The sequence below is a fragment of the Platichthys flesus genome, chromosome 2 (assembly GCF_949316205.1).
Source record: "Platichthys flesus chromosome 2, fPlaFle2.1, whole genome shotgun sequence".
In the NCBI taxonomy this organism is placed as follows: domain Eukaryota; kingdom Metazoa; phylum Chordata; class Actinopteri; order Pleuronectiformes; family Pleuronectidae; genus Platichthys; species Platichthys flesus.
Window position 1 is genome coordinate 23,096,846 of NC_084946.1, and position 18,635 is coordinate 23,115,480.

Below are 18,635 nucleotides of genomic sequence, written 5' to 3' on the forward strand. Positions count from 1 at the left end.
CTGTTGAATGCATTTCCATAAAATTGGTTTCAAATGTTTATGTTTATCTTCGGATGAACTGTAACATCTTTGGTTACAAATACTTTTGTCTATCCTCCAAATCTCAATTAGTCCTGTTCCTTGTTTTATGACCAAATATCTGCAAAACTCATACAATTTCCATCGTCCACTCCTGTAGTTCACATTCACTGCAAATCAGCAATAGAAAGCCTGTCAGGACGCTAACCTGATTTCCTAAGATGTTTTTTAGCATTTAGCTCTGATTACAAAAGAAAAACTTGACCTACTTCTGCCTTGAAATCTTTTTTTTTCTCAGCGTGCCTGCAGCCACTGTTAAGCAGCTTTTCAGCTTGAACTAGGAGTTTGCAGAAAAACGCTGGATCCTTATCACTTGGATCGCACCTTTAAAAGCTATATTTGAGATAAACCAGTTTTTATCCCAACAAGTGCCAGCTTGCCTTTTGCCATTCACCTGGTAATTTTCCATTGGGCTGAGGCTTGGTGGGGCGAGCACCTGTAGTTACAAGAGTCGTGAATACAATAGGCTGTGCTACCGTCTGTTATCCCACGTCAATAGATATGTTTTATACCTTTGTTTGTCTAAGGTGGACGGACAGTCTCCTTTTCAGTACGATTCTGTGTTGCATTTACACGGTGGCACAGAAAGAGACGAGTCATCCTGCAGATGTGTGTTACACTGCAGCAGTTCAGAAATAGAAGTGACTCGCTTTGACGACGCGTTAACTATGCATTATGAAACTTATTCAGCTTCCACACCCACATTTATTCTCCAGCGGTGGATTAAGAACACACGTACGTTTCTCGAGGGCTGGACAACAAGGCCAAGAATCAGTGTCTCATTGTCATATTCATTTTCATTTTTCATTTAGCTCTTGGGTGAAGATTGTGGTTATAAACTCTTCTTTATGAGTAGAAAAAGACAAACACTTGATAAACTGTAGAACTAAATAAATAAATTCATAGTTCAATATTAATTAAACTGTTTTATTTCCCTGCCCTATGTACAAAATACATCAATCTCCAAAAAGTAGATTTTTTCTTGATTTGGTGCATGTGTCATTATTTGTTCTTCTTCTTTTGTCTCTGGGCTTGGATGTTTTCATTATTTATGAAACTTTTTTTATATCACTGATTGAAAAGGTAATTTACTAAGAATAAATGTGAGTTGCTGCCTTAACTTATTAAACAGAACGGAGCAGACTTAGGCTACATATAACTCACAGTCATGTGTGTTTTCTGGAACTTTCCACCACTGAGAGATATCTGTAGACATCTGGGCTAAATAGAAAATTCCAGAACCCCAGACACCAGGATGATGTCACGGAGCCACAGAGCTTACACATCTTAATGCCATGATGCTCTTAGAGACTTACTACGAAGCCCGGCTGATCGCATTAGATCCTGATAGTAAACAGTCCTTACGCGTCTACGAGTAAAACACCTGACTTAAGATTTCTAACTTTAAAAATACTTTCCATTTTATTACTTAAACAACGAGAGAACAGTGGTTTTCTTCCGTAGCCCACCCCTTGCCGTGCTTTGGTTAAACCTGATTGGTGGAACATCTTGACAGACGTGTCTCTCCTCCACTGACACGAGGAGCTGAGTCCGGGAGTAGCCAATCAACTCCCTTGGCATGCACACCGGCTGACCGCTGATTGGTCGAGGACTCGCCGGCACTGTACACTGCCTCTCTGTGTGTGAGAACTCCACCACGCCCCCTTCCCCCTCATAAAGACCAGTGGAAATTTCCGTCGTCCGCTCAGATCTCTGTCACTCTCACGGCTCCTGTCAGCGAAACGTCTCCGGAGAATCTCCCACGATCACCCTTTAATCCTCTCGGTGAGTTCCAGCTTTGCAACTAACACTAAAGACGCTGTTTCTTCGTAGCGTCCGGAAGTTTTTCCACGACAGCTAGCTTTGTTCCTCCTTTCAGCAGCGCTATTGTTTGAATGGGAGCTAGCGGCCTGCTAAGCGCTAGCGGCCGTTATATGTGCGCTAACTTCAAACTTTTACAAACCGGGACCCGGAAGAAGCTGTACTTTCAAACAAGTGCAGTTTCCTTCAAAAGACGCTGTTTTGCAAATGAAGTGAATTCGCGTGACTTAAAAAAAAGTAAAGTTGTGGGTTTTTTTGACGTGACTTCAGGAGAAAGCGCAGTTAACGTGATGAAGTGAATTCATTGAGTTATTAAACTTCTCCTGCAAAAGAGGACAATGTCTGCATGGGATGAGACAGTGAAATGAACCGATTCGTCTTTCTCATTGTTTTCGAAACAAACTCACTTTCGTAGCGTGCGGCCACAGGAGAAATTCAGCGGAATCGCGAATGTATGGGGAGGCGGCCCTGCCCATGTACGGTGTTCCGGTATGTGCCGCAGAGGACACGCCCACGCGTTTGTACTACTCGTGGTCGTGTTGAGCTGATGAATCTCGCCCACGTGACTGTGAGGCCTCTCGGTGGGAGGGGTCTGTGTTTATTTAAACTGAGAACCTGCTCATTCATCCTGAGTTCACAGACTTCTCTGTTATCTATCTGTCCAGGACTCGGCTCGTCGCTTCCACTGAAACTTGTTCGAATCCACATCTCTCGGTTTCTACATCTCAAGATCGTCATGTCTCAGCAGCACATCAGGTGAGGATTTTGTTTTATAAGTCGTTGTACTAACATGACACTAAGAGGTCAAGGTGACAACTAAGTTATTTTCACTAACTAAAGTTGAGATTTTCTTTAGAATCATTGCTTTTAGTGAAATGTCAAATACTAGAGATTCAAGTAAGTTGAATTGACATTGGTTTTCAAAAAGAAAACAACAACTCACTGAAGATTTGGCAATAGCACCTTATAAATAATTATTGAAATGTAGATTTTATTAATTTTTATGTTTGTAGAATATATATCTCATATTTTTACTATATTGATAATTTTTTGTTATTGCCACTTTTATTCAATTAATTATACGACATGGCAATAAGATGATAAATAGTTATTGCACCTATATTTCATCAGCAGTATTTTCTTGTCCTATTTTGTGCTTGGGGATCTAAAAGTTTGTTTTAGTCCTTTTTCAACCAAAGAGTTTCAATCCACAGCCTTCACGCTTGATTACAATTTAATAGAAATAATAACGTGACCTTCATGGTTATTTTATTCACCATGTCATCCAGCGCTTAACGTTGGCACTTAATTTTAATTTCAGTCCCCGACCTTCATTTAATTGTCCAGAATCTTACGGTTAATTTCTCCATTAACTCACTGTGGATCTTTTTCTGTTGTCTCCCCTCAGCCTTCCAGCCAAGCTCATTAATGGAGGCATCGCTGGCATCGTGGGGGTCACATGTGTCTTCCCCATCGACTTGGCAAAGACCAGGTTGCAGAATCAGAGGCCCGGTCAGCAGGTCTACAAGAGCATGTGAGTATTTTTAGGCATTGTAGTCATTCATGACTAACCCAGCATTCATGGCTGTTTACCAACGCCCTTGTTGTACCTGCTTCATCCATGTATTATATCTACTAATCCCTAAACCCACATACAGCGCAACACAGTGAATGTATATAAAAAACATCCTCCCTAGATGGTGGCTATTCATCCCTTTACATTCCTCTCCGATGATGTCATCCATATCCCTTTTGGAGGGTGGAAATTTACAGCTCCACCTCTCAGCTCAGCATCTATCTTCCCTTAGTCACTGGTCCTTTACCCTGAAGCTTGTTAACCATCTGGTTAAATGTATCTGCTTTGAATTCAGTCGTTATCATAAAATGTTTTCCTCTGACTCTGCAGCTTTAATAAACCCCCCATGCTAATGATATTTCCCATGCTTTCTCGTCTCTATAGGATGGACTGCCTTGTGAAAACAGTAAAATCTGAAGGCTACTTTGGCATGTACAGAGGTAAGATTCATGCACATCTGAATATTAAGAACCAGAAGGTCAGAACATGTCCACAAAGATAATTTGTAGTAGAGGTTTAACATTGAAATATGTACTACTAGGTACTTTTGTTCAGTGCATGGGATACTTTACATTTAAATGACATACTGTGGTTATGAGTAGAGTCTGACTGATGGATTTTTGTGGGTCAATGTTAGAAGGTAAATAAATATCCGATGTTTATATTCAGAAAATGAGTGATTCCTAAGATGTCCTCATCAAACCTTTTATGACTAAAATGTATTTTATCTTTTACAATTTATCTTTTTATTTTATCTTTTACAATTTAACCACAAACTTATATATATATATATAACTAAAAGAAATGCTAATACAATGAAACATTTTTAAACATTTGAATTAAGCGCTGTAAGGTTCATATCGACCAAATGATGTCAGTCGGGCTCTAGTTATGACTTTTTTTTAAATAGTTGTAAAAACAAAAGTTGCAAAAGTGGTAGTTGTAGTCTGGTGGGGGGTTTTTTTAACATGCAGTCAGTAGCCAATCAGACCAGTCCTGTTTAATTAATGATCAGTTCACTGACTTTTGATGTAGAACAAGAAAATGTGGACATAGCTCATGTGAGAAAAATGGAGACCTTTAGTCTGGTCTCAGCCTGTGTGAGGAATGCTGTTTGTCTGCATCTGTGTTTTTCATATTGCAGACGTGGGTCCCCTGGGCTATTGAAGGCTAGCCGATTATGGCGCAGCCACGCTGGAGGCAAATCATTACATGGTTCTTACAATATTGCTCTATTCAAAACTATAGGCACAAGTTTTTGTATTGCAATCCATTTGTTCTGTGATTCGACAAATTCTGTCAATAACCTCCTGGCTGTCCCTTCACTGTCCTGTCAAGTTTGTCCTGACTCCTCATCCTCCCTCTCCAGTCTATCCACTCTGCAGTTTTTAAAGACTTGAGGTTGAGCTTTCTCGTGTATCTTTGACAAGCTAAAGTCATGTTTGTTTGAGATTGTCCCACAGTTCAGTTTTACATTACATAATCTAGAATTCTGTCTGTTCTTTCACTAACATCTCTGCATTTCTTTTGTTTTCATTAACATGTTTACTCACTTGTAGACGTATACATTCCTCTCCACAGACAGTGAGCGCTGTAAATAAACTGACTCACTCGTCTTTATTCATTTGATGTTTGCATCTTCCTCTGATATTCACCAACCTCCTCATTTCTTCTCCTGTTTTGTGTTTTGCCCTTTTCTCATTTTCATCCTGAAACTTTTTCATGTGATTTCTCTTCTATAGTTATTACTGAAGCTACTGTAAATTGTAAAATTGTCTTTTTGTAGATTAGATCTGTTAATTACTCTAATGTTAAAATGAGTGGCAGGGAATGTTGTTTTTGTTTGGTGATAAATTAAAAACATGATCGTGGCCCCAGTGCTAAATGTGTGTGTTTGTCTTCCTCAGGCGCTGCAGTAAACTTGACCCTGGTCACCCCGGAGAAGGCCATCAAGCTGGCTGCTAATGACTTGTTTCGCAACTATCTTAACAAGGATGGGTAAGTAAAGTTCTCTTGAAAAGTTTGTTCAAACAAAAAAACGCCCCCTCACTGTGTGACTCATCATTTCTCTTATCTGTGAACAGAAAGGGGCTGACGGTGTTTAAAGAGATGCTGGCAGGTTGTGGTGCAGGGATGTGCCAGGTCGTTGTCACCACGCCCATGGAAATGCTCAAGATACAGCTGCAGGATGCAGGCAGACTCGGTAAGTTTCACATTTAACGTTATCCATTTTACATTTGAACCCCGTTGTCACTGAATGAATATATTCATCTTTTGGTCTTTTTTTTTCTTTTTCAGTGGCCCAGCAGCAGAAACCGGTCATGATGACTCCTGCAAAGCTCGTGGCCACTAACACGGTGCTCAGCCGCTCCTACAACTCGGTGGCCACGGCACCCCGAGCTGTGTCGGCCACTCAGATTGCAAGGGAGCTGCTTCAGACTCAGGGCATCCGGGGGCTCTACAGGGGACTGGGAGCAACACTAATGAGGTAAAGACACAGCAGCACATGGGAGCTTGTTGGACCAGTTACTTTTTTTTCAGGGTGTCGGTCTGAAACTGTGTTTTGAAATATTTCTTTCAGGGATGTTCCCTTCTCTATAGTCTACTTCCCACTGTTCGCAAACCTGAATCGCCTCGGAAAACCCTCCCCCGAGGGATCGTCCCCGTTCTACTGGGCCTTCTTCTCAGGCTGCGCAGCCGGATCCACTGCAGCAGTGATTGTTAATCCCTGTGATGGTGAGACTTGAGAGAAAATGTCGATCTGTCAAATCGAAGTTCTGGAATGTTTCTCGAATGTTATCTTATGACTTATTTCTCTCTCTCCCAGTGGTGAAGACGAGGTTGCAGTCAATGAGCAAAGGGTCCAGTGAGGAGACATACACTGGTGTCGTGGACTGTGTGAGGTAAGACATCTGAGTCACTAATCGTTGCACAACTAACCCTCGTTGTCTCTCTCCTGTGCTGGTGCATGGATTAATCCACCGCTCTGTGTTTGCAGTAAAATCATGAGGAAGGAGGGGCCGTCTGGTTTCCTGAAAGGAGCCGGCTGTCGGGCTCTGGTCATCGCTCCTCTCTTTGGAATTGTCCAAGTTATGTACTTTGTTGGCGTTGGAGAATACATCCTGGACAACTCGCCCCTGAGCCTCCTGTCGGTGTGAACCCACATCAGCTTCCTGTCTATGAATACAACCTTTTGGGCGTAAATTACGTAATAACTGGCAGCTACACACCACCAGTTAACAGCAGAAGAGGAAAAAAAACTACACAAGGCTTGTTTGACTAAGTCAAAAAGGCTTTGAGATGTGAAGACTTGTATTTCATCTTTTGTATGATGTGTTGCACTTCAGACACTTTTCAGACGTGTTCAGTGAGGCTGTGGCCAGCGTTAGCTCGAGCTGTTAGCCTTACTGAGTTGAGGGACTCGGAGTCGCAGTGTTATTCTCTTTGTCCTGAGACTGTCCTATTGTGTTCCCCTCTGTGAGGGCGTGGAGCTCGCTCCTTCAAAGAGGCCGGTGGGTTTTCCTACATGTTATCACATTTCATATTATTTTCTGTTTGTGCGTCTTTCCTCCTTTTTCCATTGTTGTCTCATATTTCACTTTGGAACACGAGGCTTCAAATGGGGAAACAGTGGAACCTTTTACATTTTTTCTATTTAAAGGGATCTTTTTATTTTTTACTTTAATATACAGCATTTCCTGTGATATACGTGTTAAATTGGACTGATCGTGAACCTTCCTAGTGACGTGGGACCAGACGGTTTGAAACCATGAATAGTGTCCTGCTTGCTACTTGACATTAGCGCTTCTGTTGTTTAGTAGTTTGTAGACAACAATGTTTGTATCTTAATATCTGCAAAAACTTGATGCATTCATGCACATTGTATAAGTATGTGTTTGATCACATACCCTCAGTTTAGAGACTTGCATATGCAGACCTACCATCTCTATCACCGGTTACTGTGTTTTCTGCCCTAACAGTGGAAGTTAGCATTTCTCTCTGAGGAAACGATGCTCTTGGCCAAAAAACAGCATTAATATTATTGTTACTGTGACCTTGTGACAAATGACTGTTACCTTACTTTGCGTTTGATGGCTTTTTGTATATAACGTGTATATATTTATATATATAATTCATTAAAACCTGCAAACCACTCATCCTGTGTTTATGAATCATTGACTCAATAACTTAAGCTACATGTTTTCCTGATTCAACAACTATAAAGGAGCTCATATTTCAAATACACAAACGTAGAGAATGACATGTTCTCTACATATGTGGACAAATATGACACTTTGTTTTAACTCTTAAAATACTGACAATTCCTATTTGATATATTTCAATTTTCTCTTCATTGTAAAGAAAAGATAAATAGTTATAATTAAAGTTTATTGAAATTTAAGGCAAGATAATTACCCTGTATTTTCCATAACAGGCTCAAAAACAAACACAAGCCAGAAGTTTACTTAATGTTAACCAATGACTATGATTATGCTGGAGCTACAGTTGGACAATAACAAAATGATTCTGAAGAAGTATTATATTTGACAAGTTCATACTTGATCTTGAACAAACTTTTCAACATCAACTAAACCAATGCAACGTTATTATGAAGAATCCAGAGTTACTGGGCTGTTTCTGATCTCATTGTTCATGTCTCACATTACACGTTTAACTTCCTGTTGTCGTTGGCACTACGTGTCTCCGGTGTAACATTGTGCGGCCATTTTGTGTGAACCCGCGCACAGAAACGCTCATGAACCTGAAACCTACACAATTTGCATGATGGACCGGTGTGGGAGGGGGGGGGGGGGGGCTCCCCTTCTGCATGTGAGTCACACACAGAATCCAGGAAACAGAAAGTAACACAAGAGTAAAAACACCGGGTGTTGTTTTATTCAGTTAAACAGTGCGACTTCCACTATATTACTCTACAGTTCACGTCTTATTGGCAAACCAACAAGATCGAGTTCACACACAGAATGCAAAAACTAGCTCACTGTTACAGTTCACACAGGATGAGGCGTCGATCAATGACCTTACAATTGGATTTGGACATTTACAGTCAGTTTATCATGAGACCTTCCGGAACCCTTTGGGTTGATACATCACCTCTACACTTCCACTATTGTGCTTTTGAAGTTTAGCAACAGATCTGAGGCAGGGAGCAAAGCACAAGTCGTTATGTTCACAGATCACATGGAACAGGTATATAGTACAGTGGCTGGAGGCTTATGTGTGTGTGCATGTGTCTGTGTGTGTGTTTGTGTGTGTGTGTGAGTCAATAGGCACGTGATGGAAATTGAATCATAAAGGGCGGCTCGTCCTCCAAACATTTAAGCACACAAACGTATGACTGGCATTAGCCGGCCTCTAAATGACGTAAAAACATACAAAGGGCACAGAATATATCATGTTAACAGCAGGTGCACAAAACCGGTGTCCATATTTACAGCAAATACACAACATTCCTGGCAGAGTCGGTGTCTTTTGTGTGCTGCACTGTGTCGGTGGGGCAGCAGCAGTGTAGTAACCAGGGAATGTCACAGAGTCGTGCCGAAAGCAGAGCGTGTGTGTTACGGTAGAGAAACAGGGAAGTGAAAAACAAAATCGGTGAAGCTGAGGAAGAGAAGGACGGTGTAAAGGGGACGATCCGGCATGTGGACGTGTCGAACGTGGCCCAGTAGGAACTGGGAGAGCTGGGATGTGCCGGACTTGAATTTGTGAATATACAGGAAAACCCTCCCGACCAGATCAGGACGGACTATGAAAGATGACATTAGAATGTGACTTTGGTGTTTTCCCCCTCTAATGCACGTGTGTCGATCATCAAGCTCATCATTGGTGAGTTGTGAGTCTGGCCGGTGGGGGGTTGGGGGTGGGGGGGGGTAACTCACCATCTATATAACCTCCCTGCTGTTCCTGATGGCACAACACAGAACCATGCTGAAGATCATCCCTATGATCTGAAACCACACACAGTTCGGGGGATTATTGTTAAAGGTTGTATGGGATTTAAAGTAGAGTGTCACAAACTAGTCTAATAATCATAACAACAACAATAATAATACACTTTTGAGACTGTTGAATACACATGACACACACATCAAGGACTGTGACTGACACACACACACACACATCACACACTCCACCGTCAGAGACTGCAACTGATCAAAAACATTCCTGTAACCTGTTGCAAATGTATTCTATCTTTTGTAAACAGTTATTTGTTGCTAGTGTTTTTGTTTATTCCGCTTATATTTCTCTATAAATTTTAATTTTACCATGAAGTGTGATGTCGATAAAGACATTTGAATTGCGAATAATAATGAAAATAACAATAATAATAATGTTAATTAATAGAGCTGGTTGCAGCATACTGAGGATATTTATTTAACTAGTTTGAAACTAAATCACTGTGTCGCTGTGATGCTGTAAATGTTCCTGCTCTGACTGAGGCTGTTGCTAATCTTTCATTATCACTTTAGGGGTGAATTTCTATGCTAGTCTTTTTTTTCTTTTGTGGCAAATGCGTCTATATTATGCTGTTTTAAGATTTCATTTGATTTCTGGACATTATCTTGCGACCCCTCTTCTCAGCGTCTTGCGACCCCCTGGGGTCTCAACCCCTAGTTTGGAAACCACTTCTATATAGAGAAAGGACCTGACTCTGGACACTTGATGTTCTATGATCCAAAACTCCAAAAACGTTTTTTTCTGTTTAATAAGTTGAAGATTTAGTAAATTCTCACCATTACGCCTGCGACCCCGATGCCGATGTATCCGATGATGTGCAGCTTTTCATTGAAGAAGTCTGTGATTGCACTCAGACAGTCCTGAAAGCAACACACAAAGCGTCACAGATACAGACAACCTGCTGATACCTGCACCATCCAACAACTTGCTACAGCAAGTCTTACAGCAGCATTGTACTGCCACCTTCTGGGTATACCGTGTAATAGCGGACATGAAAGTTTTACCTGGGTGTCACTTGGAGCGTCTGCACAGAGGTCATTAGACACATCGGACATGGAACCTCCACAGCAGTTTAACTGGAAATCAAAACACAACGGAAGTGTCACACGAGTGGCAACGATAGGAAGGAGGTGAATAAACACAATCAAAGTGTCACTCACAGTTTTGTGGTAGATCAGTGCGATGGCCGTGCCGTTCACGTTGGTGGTGTCAGTAATGGAGCTGCTGTAGAACTTCTGGACCTCCTCAACAATCTGTCCATGAGGAAAGATAACAACACACAATCAGCTGATTATGTTTCTGAACATGTTTCACAATCTGGTTGAATAAAAACAAGTCACTGGAGTCTGCACCTGTTCCTTGTTCAGGAATCCAAACACACCAGCGGCGATCTCCGCTCCAAAGATTATCAGGAGGCAAGCGAAGAACTGCACAACACAACAGAGGTTTGTTCGAAATGACAATGATTTTCATTCTTTGTCTTGGAAACAGCAGTTTATCAAACAATTTGGTTTCCTGCACAGAAAATAATTTGGTCCTGCTCATAGAGAAAACAGGAAAGTCCTTGAAAACAGGACTACTTATGCAGGTGTCCTAATTCTAGTAATTTAACTTTGCCAAGTAAGATTTCACATTATTTCACCTGCTGTGCACTGATGAAAACTCTTGGTTAGGAAAAACTCTTAAGGTAACAGTCAAACTCTATTTCCCCTGTGATTAGTACCAAATTATAAAACTACTAAACAGTAAGACTTGGCTATAACTAAAATAACTTAACCTGACAGACAAAATAAAGAGTTTCCAGTAAGAATGCATAGAATTTCTTTAACTTTGTTTATCTTTGAAATGCCAGTAAAAGGAACACTGAAACAAAAACATGGAAGAACTCAAACTCACCGATGCCAGAAGACACTGAGACTCACGCACGGCCCCAAAACATCCAAAGAACCCAACGACCATCATCAACCCTCCGGCACCGAGAAGGATGTACACAGCTGGAATGAGACAAGAGCATAGAAATAAATCAGGAAATCAAACTACCAGATGTTTAATGTCACTAATATGAGAAGTCTCAGCCATAACAGACGAGAGGATCATCATCATCATGGTGTGTCGGTACAGTCACATGACTGCAGTTCAGGTTTTCAACTGAGGATGGCAGCATGATAAAACTCCTGTCTCTGTGGAAGCCGAGCTCATGAAAAGAATCTTGTTGGATGAGACGAGTAGGAAGAAACTTCTCAAGGAGCCTAAAGCCTCCTAATCGCCTCCTACAGGTTTACTGGTTATCACACGACTCCTCCAGTTTTACTCTGGTTAACACACGACTCCTCCAGCGCAGCTACTTAAGATTCTTAAATCCTTAAACTGAGATGAAAGAAGACTGAGAGTCATAAACAAACCTCTTAACACAACCCACATGTTTGGCTTATTGCTGTTGTATCTTTTGGTTATATCCTCTTTTAAGAGATAAATAAGCACAAACCCAGATAAATGCTAATTTCAAGATGGATCCCTGGTCGTGGGAAGCACCTGCACCATCAAGCTTACAAATGAGTGGACAAACCACCCCCCCGTCTATACCACCATCAATCTGAGTTAAAGACGATGGAGCTGGAGAGTCGAGAGTTCCGCTTTACTATTTCATACATCAGTGTTTCTTCCAATTACAGGGACTTGGTGCAGTCGCGGTCCTGCAGGAAGGAGCAGGAGCACAGACGCCACCTGTCGGCTTAAAAAGAGGCAAATCAAATTTTCATGGGTTTGATTGCTTCTGAATTACACTACTCCCCACGCACACACTCCCATACCCCCCCACCGCCGTCCTCTGTGAGCCTGGATGTCGTCACCTTCCGCCGGTCTGCTCCCCCCCACCCCTCTTGCTCCCAGTCCTCACGACTGTAACCAGACACCGGGGCCCGGTCCCCGGGGTCCACGGTAAGAGCCTAATCAGTGACATAGACAGCAACCACTGCAGCAATTTAATTAATCCACATGGGGGGGAATGCAAGCTGTTGTTTTTGCTGCTGTCGAACAAAAGAGGAGGTAAAGACGCAGAAGGGAGCGAGGGAGGGCGAGCGGAGGAAAATATAATGAGACCGAATACACAAAGTGTTGGCTGCTGCTGAGGGTGTTTTCCATCACTTTAATGTGTCCTCTTTACCACTTCCTCTGAGTGGCACCACTGAAATAACAGTCAACTGTACTTTCTCTTTGCAGGTAGCAAATGAGTGAGTGTACACGGCTCTTTATTTACACTGTGTCACACACTGGTTGTTTACTCGCTGAAACGCATCCAGGTCAACAAAGGTGAAGCTCTGCCACTTTCCCTTCTTACACTCTGTTCAGTGTCCTCGCTGAAGGTGAAAGCAATTAAATGATTTGTTCAATAAGTACAGAATCTGAGATAATGTTTTTTTTTCTAAACTATTTCCTGGCCGGGTCAACTAACTTTCTCATCTTCTGGTGAACCTTCTCCAGGGAGCAGCTTCACCTGAGACAAAGGAACAATATCTTCCATGGAGGTGTAGAAGATGAGAAGACCAGGTTAAAAAGAAGATTGGCAAAATTGAAGTCATATTCAACAACATGAGAACGTGAGCGAATGTGTACCTGGAAAGAAATGTGAGACAAGTTGGAACGTTAACGGAGAATTTGATATTTGCATGGAAATGTAAAGCAACTTGAAACAGAAGCTATCTCGCATACTGTCCTTTGCATATATAGATAACTGTTATAACTGAGGTGTATCTTAGCTGGATAAAGAGCACAGTCGACTCTTCTTTTCCTTTTATCACACTGATGCTCTCTATGTGATGTAACGACTGCTCCTAGAGGAGTGTTCACCTGCTGCTCATGTCCTGAGGGAGAGGGCCGGTTCCATGAAAGCCCGGCAGAGAGCTGATGAAGTGAAGTCACCATTTTAGGTCATGATGTAAATACAAGGAACAAGAATAGGCTTCATTCTAATCATCAGCTCCTACACACAGAGAGAGAGAGAGAGAGAGAGAGAGGGAGAGAGAGAGAGAGAGAGAGAGAGAGAGAAAGAGAGAGTGAGAGAGAGAGAGAGAGAGAGAGAGGGCCTATTGTGTGGACACTACTGAGGCTGTTTGTCCCGTCTACTGTATGTTTTACTCATCCACTGTGAGTTTTAATGGGAGCTCAGTCAGAAGCTCCGGAGATATATTTCACAGAAGAGACACAACTGTTCATTAATCAGCTAAAGTCCATTTGTCACCATGTGAGTGTGTGTGTGTGTGTGTGTGTGTGTAATTCCAGAAGAGGGAGAATCCAATCAGTGTTTGTAAAGACAAGTGCTTCTCTACATAACCCTTAAACCAGAGCGCTGACACTGATGTGATCCAACCCTCATTTGACATGTTCGTTTCCTCACATGGGGGCAAACAACAGGGCGAAGCCACACATCTGAGGAGTTGAGATAGAAAAGTATTTCGTCTTAGATAAGCCTAATAACGGGATGTGGTTAAAAAAACAAAACATATTGAACTGTGAAATGTGGCTGTTAAACATTTATCAGTTAAAACGGTCGAGCCATTTAACCCGGTGTCAGCAGGTCTGGTGTGACCTCGTGAAGAAGACGGATATTGATTCATATGGACATCAGGATGGACGACACCTCGCTGCAGTAAAGGTGACAAAGTGCACCTCCTCCATGTTGGCGGATGGGACACGGGCAAAACTAAAAAAGTTAAAGTACTGAATACGTCAAATACTTTTACAGAATTAATTATTTTAGATATTTCTTTTCACACTGATGTTTGTTCCAGTTTGTTCAAGTTTGGTTTAAACTACTTTATTTGACGTGGGGTGAAATGTAATGATTGACAGCTGAGACTGCCTCCTGATTGGTTAAGAGCCTGTATCGTGCGGCTCCATCCCCTGATCAGTTGTGTGCAGAGTCTGGATCCAGATGATTAGGATGGCAGCGTTCTTATCTCAGATATTAACTAGAATGGAAAGTGGGCCTCCCAGCCTGAACAATCCTACACAAGATTGTCTAGTTCATACAAAGAAAATAGGAAGTGGTCTGATAACCTGAAGGAGGAAAGAAAGTGAAAACAAAAACCCTGGATCTGCAAATGGATGTCACAAACAAACAAACAGACAAACAGATTTAACACGGTTATCTGGAGGTGTACTTTCTGATCTGCAGGTGTGAGGCGAGGTGCGATCGGAGAACTGCAGAACTTGTCACGTACCTATGAAGAAGGTGTCGGGGGCTTCATCGCCCGTCAGGAGCTCCACTGTTTCTGGGTCAAACCTGAGCCAGAGTCCCACGGCCAGCACCAGCAGCCCTGACAGCTGAGGACAGATAAGAGACTTTTCAGTGAACAACAAACAGGGTTCTTGTTCTTTTAGGCTCTGAGCGACATGTTTGGTGCGAAGCCCAGAAATCACTTCAAAACTGAGGCCCAACGTGTTTTTTGTCTTTGGATCCTAGGTCGATTAAGATTCAACAGGTTGTGTCTCTGTTAATGTCTCGTTCTGATGATCACTGCTTCTGTTACTCTCAACAAACCAGAAATGCTAATGTTTCACCTCTTGAGCGACTAAACTATCCGCTGGAGGCTTCTGTGGACTCACAAACACATCACAGGCTGGAAGACTGCTGTTTCTTTTGAATCTCTACAGAGCTAAATTGAACCACCTCCTCTGTGCAAACTTATATCCCATGTGATTATATAATTTGTCATGGTTGCATGTTTAGGAGGATAAAGAAATGACGTAAGTTTTTCAGACCACAGAGGAGAGGTCATTGGTTCCTGGGAAACTGAGACCAAAGTGTCGCCCAGAGAAGATTGTGGTCTGTCTAGATTCTAGACACATCTAGAAAATACTGTTTGGCTCCAAATACAACTATCACTTAAGATGAACAGTTTTTTATATTTTTAAAACGCACATAAATTAACACTACAGTTCTACGTTATCCACAAACTTCCATCTTACCGACATATGCATTGTGTAACCTTGTTGAGGGGGTATTTATTCAGCTATGCACATATATACCCTTTGAAACAGCATGCGTAAGGTTGTGTTAGTGTGAAATGCTTAAAGATTATAAGATTTTAATAAATAAAAAAGCACAAGCTTGGTTTTACAACATTTAAAAAAAACTTCCAAATGTAAACTAATTGATAAAAACAGGATAAAAACTGAAAACATCCCATATTTCATTATCTTTGTCTTTATTTCCAGTGAAATGAGCTTCACTGACCAACTAGAAATAAAAATATAAAACCATCTATAACCAAATCACTCATTCAGCTCCAAGAACAGAAATAATCTGCTGTCAGGAGACGACAGGAACAAAAAATGTCTGAACCAGGAACAGAACATTTTGTAGCAGCAGTTCTTCTTTCCCCATTTGGCTCATCATGAAAGTTAAGCATCTGAACGCCAGCATCTCTGTCAGCGTCGCTGGTCCATCTCCCATGGTGCATTTCAGCCACAGGCTGTGCCAGCCTCACAGAGCCTGGATGATGTAACTCACGCTGGCATTGGCTGCTCGATTGGCTCCGAACCCTAAAATGACAGCGTAGTGTACTGTACCCCCCCTTCCCACCCCCCCCACACACCCCCCGATTGGCTCCGACCACAACGGCTCCGCTCTCACTCCCGAAACCGCTCAACAAAGAGGCCGCTGTTTGTTTGGGTGACACAAGCGTCCGTCTGACAGAGAGCACTCAGAGAACCACGTGATCCACACAAATTTAAAACACCACATACTTATGTCATTCTTCAAACTTATAAAACCAAACAATATTTAGCCACAGCTTGTCAGTTATGAAGATTTGCTGCTTTTCTTTATTTTATGGAAAATTTGGTTCTAAATCGTTTCTGATGTTTTGTGGCCTAAAAGATTCATCAAAGAATTAACTACCAATAATTTTCCTAATCTGTGATGAAAATAAAATAGTTGCAACTCTCAAAACATCTTTTATTTGCTTTGTACATAATATATGTGTAATCTATTAATTTTAACCCATCACATGCTGTGAAATTAAATGTACTTCTAAACTAATTTATTAACATTTATTAATAATATGTTAATAATAAAAAATATAATACAGTTATAAAGCGCTCAACAATAAGCAAGACAACAAATGGACAAAATTAATAAAGGGATAAAATCAGGGAACAGTTTCTGATAGAAGTGTGTTTTAAGAACAGATTTTAAGTTTCTCTGTTCATACTTCTTTTTGACAAAATACATGTCAACCCATGCAGATTTCACAATAATAGGTGGAGCTTAAACAAATTTTCAGTTTGTGTTTGTGAACAAGATTACACAATAACAACAGAAGGGATGTCCTTTTAAACTTGATGGAAGGATTTGGTATAGGTGACGAAAGAATCCTTTAAATTTTGGAGTGGATCTGAACCAGATTTCAACACTATCACTGTTTGTTTCCCAGGGAATAATTCACGGATCTTGATAAACAAATGTTAAGACAATTGATATCTGTGAGTGTGTGACTGTTGGGCCCTCATTTGCATGTATCCAAACCTCAAGTTGCAAAACAGTAGCTTTGTTTAAATGGGTTCCAAACCTTCCAAAAGCTTCAAAACCACTGCTCTAAACCACGTTACTCCAACATGTGTCCGCCCATCTTCATCAAGATGTGTAACACAAGTCAACTAAGACGAGTCACTGAGCAGCTACACGGAAAATGAAGCGTCCTCAGCTGCAGGTGGAACCACAGGTAACCCTATCTGAGCAGATCTAATGCAGCACCACAACAAAAGGCTTCCAGGGTGTGTATTGTGTACCCAAAACAAGATCAGCCCGGTGTGCCACACAACAGGCATCACGCTCCCAGACCTGCAGCAGGAAAGTCACAGCACGACGTAAAATCACCACACAGCATCTGGACAGTGGGTGTGTTGGAGAAGTAGCAGCAGTCTGCAGCCGTGCATGTGCTGCACTGCCACATTACAAACCACACACATCATCATCAGCGGCTCACAGGCTCTCATCTGATGTGCTCATTAATTATTAAGGTCTTTTCATAGATGGAGGATGTTGTTCCAGAGCTGTGATGAGGTATTAACGGATTGGAAATGAAATGGCACGATGATAGATGGTTGATAGATGAACCCAGGGGTTATGAGCACAGGGTCAGAGAGAGAGAGAGTGATGTGTGTGGAGCAGGTGGATGGAGGGAATCTGCATGACTACACACCATCAGCACCATTAACCCCGGTGCTCCAGTGAATAAAGAAACCAGGTTAGTTACCATTAAAACACATAGCAGCATCAATAGGCTGGACACTGTGTGAGTCTGAGTGTGTGGAGCAGGGAACCACTACGAGGAGGAGGAACCAGCAGGAAAACACAGTGAAAACAGCTTTTACCAAATAACAAATTCAGCTCCTCTGACCAAAGAAACAGCAAATACTGCTGATGTACACATTTATCCACGAGGAGGACTTAGATCTATTTATAACATCACCGTTGTTTCCAGAGGGACTTACCCAGAAGATGAAGTTGAAAACGAAGAGCAGGTATTTCACGCATTTCATCCCGCCCTGCACTTTGCTCATGATGTCACCTGGTGTGGTCGGATTTCTCCAATCTGCAGCTTTTATTATGAAAAATCCTCTATTTCTTCTTCTTCTTCTGTTTCTTCTTCGTGCAGCTGCACATCAAAACCCATGCACTGATGCGGGGGAGCTTCTACATCCCAACAAACAAACACATGCGCACACGCCGCTGCACGCACGGGATGATGGGCTGTTGTTTGCACGCCGCCTGAGCCCCGCCCCTCCTTGCGTGCGCGTCCGTGCGTGCATGCGTGTGCACGGTGAGGTATCCAAGGAGGGAGATAAGGGAGAGTGAGAGGGACCCTCGAGGGTGGAAGAGGAAGAGGAGGGGGAGGTGGGGGGTGTCCCTCGACAGAATAAGGATCAGGTTAATAATCGGTGTAATATCACAACAAGAGGTTCAGCAGCTTGTTTGGCTTCTCTCCTTTAGACTCATTTTAATAGGTGTGATCCATTTTAATCATTTCATTTTTTTTTTTTTTTTTACAGTTTTCTCATCAGTAACATTTTCTGTATCTGTCATCTATTGCTTTGTGAACTTCTAACTGCTTGGCAGGAACGACAATTATAGATTTGATATTATTAACAACAAAAACAACAATACAAATACAAATAAAGA

The 18,635-nt window shown here is 41.8% G+C and overlaps 2 protein-coding genes across 3 annotated transcripts; one reads left to right on the forward strand and one right to left on the reverse strand.

The window, feature by feature from the left end:
* Nucleotides 1-1,746: 1,746 nt before the first annotated feature.
* On the forward strand, nucleotides 1,747-7,632 carry slc25a55a (solute carrier family 25 member 55a). Of its 2 annotated transcripts, XM_062406617.1 has the most exons (10): nucleotides 1,747-1,863; nucleotides 2,565-2,655; nucleotides 3,308-3,433; nucleotides 3,860-3,915; nucleotides 5,383-5,473; nucleotides 5,560-5,678; nucleotides 5,774-5,963; nucleotides 6,057-6,211; nucleotides 6,303-6,378; nucleotides 6,474-7,632. In XM_062406617.1, the coding sequence occupies exons 2-10, from the start codon at nucleotides 2,636-2,638 to the stop codon at nucleotides 6,631-6,633; spliced, it is 993 nt and encodes a 330-aa protein (XP_062262601.1). In that variant the 5' UTR covers nucleotides 1,747-1,863; nucleotides 2,565-2,635; the 3' UTR covers nucleotides 6,634-7,632. The 2 variants fall into 2 exon arrangements, with proteins under 2 accessions (XP_062262601.1, XP_062262592.1); XM_062406608.1 differs by lacking the exons at nucleotides 1,747-1,863; nucleotides 2,565-2,655 and having other exon boundaries at nucleotides 3,340-3,433; nucleotides 3,860-4,690.
* A 717-nt stretch (nucleotides 7,633-8,349) lies between these two features.
* Nucleotides 8,350-18,183, reverse strand: tspan2a (tetraspanin 2a). The gene is made up of 9 exons (XM_062406671.1): nucleotides 17,948-18,183; nucleotides 14,671-14,773; nucleotides 11,348-11,445; nucleotides 10,804-10,878; nucleotides 10,612-10,704; nucleotides 10,456-10,527; nucleotides 10,228-10,311; nucleotides 9,373-9,441; nucleotides 8,350-9,239 (listed from the first exon to the last, which is right to left on the reverse strand). Exons 1-8 carry the CDS (start codon nucleotides 18,014-18,016, stop codon nucleotides 9,376-9,378), a joined length of 660 nt encoding a protein of 219 aa, XP_062262655.1. The 5' UTR covers nucleotides 18,017-18,183; the 3' UTR covers nucleotides 8,350-9,239; nucleotides 9,373-9,375.
* Nucleotides 18,184-18,635: the final 452 nt, after the last annotated feature.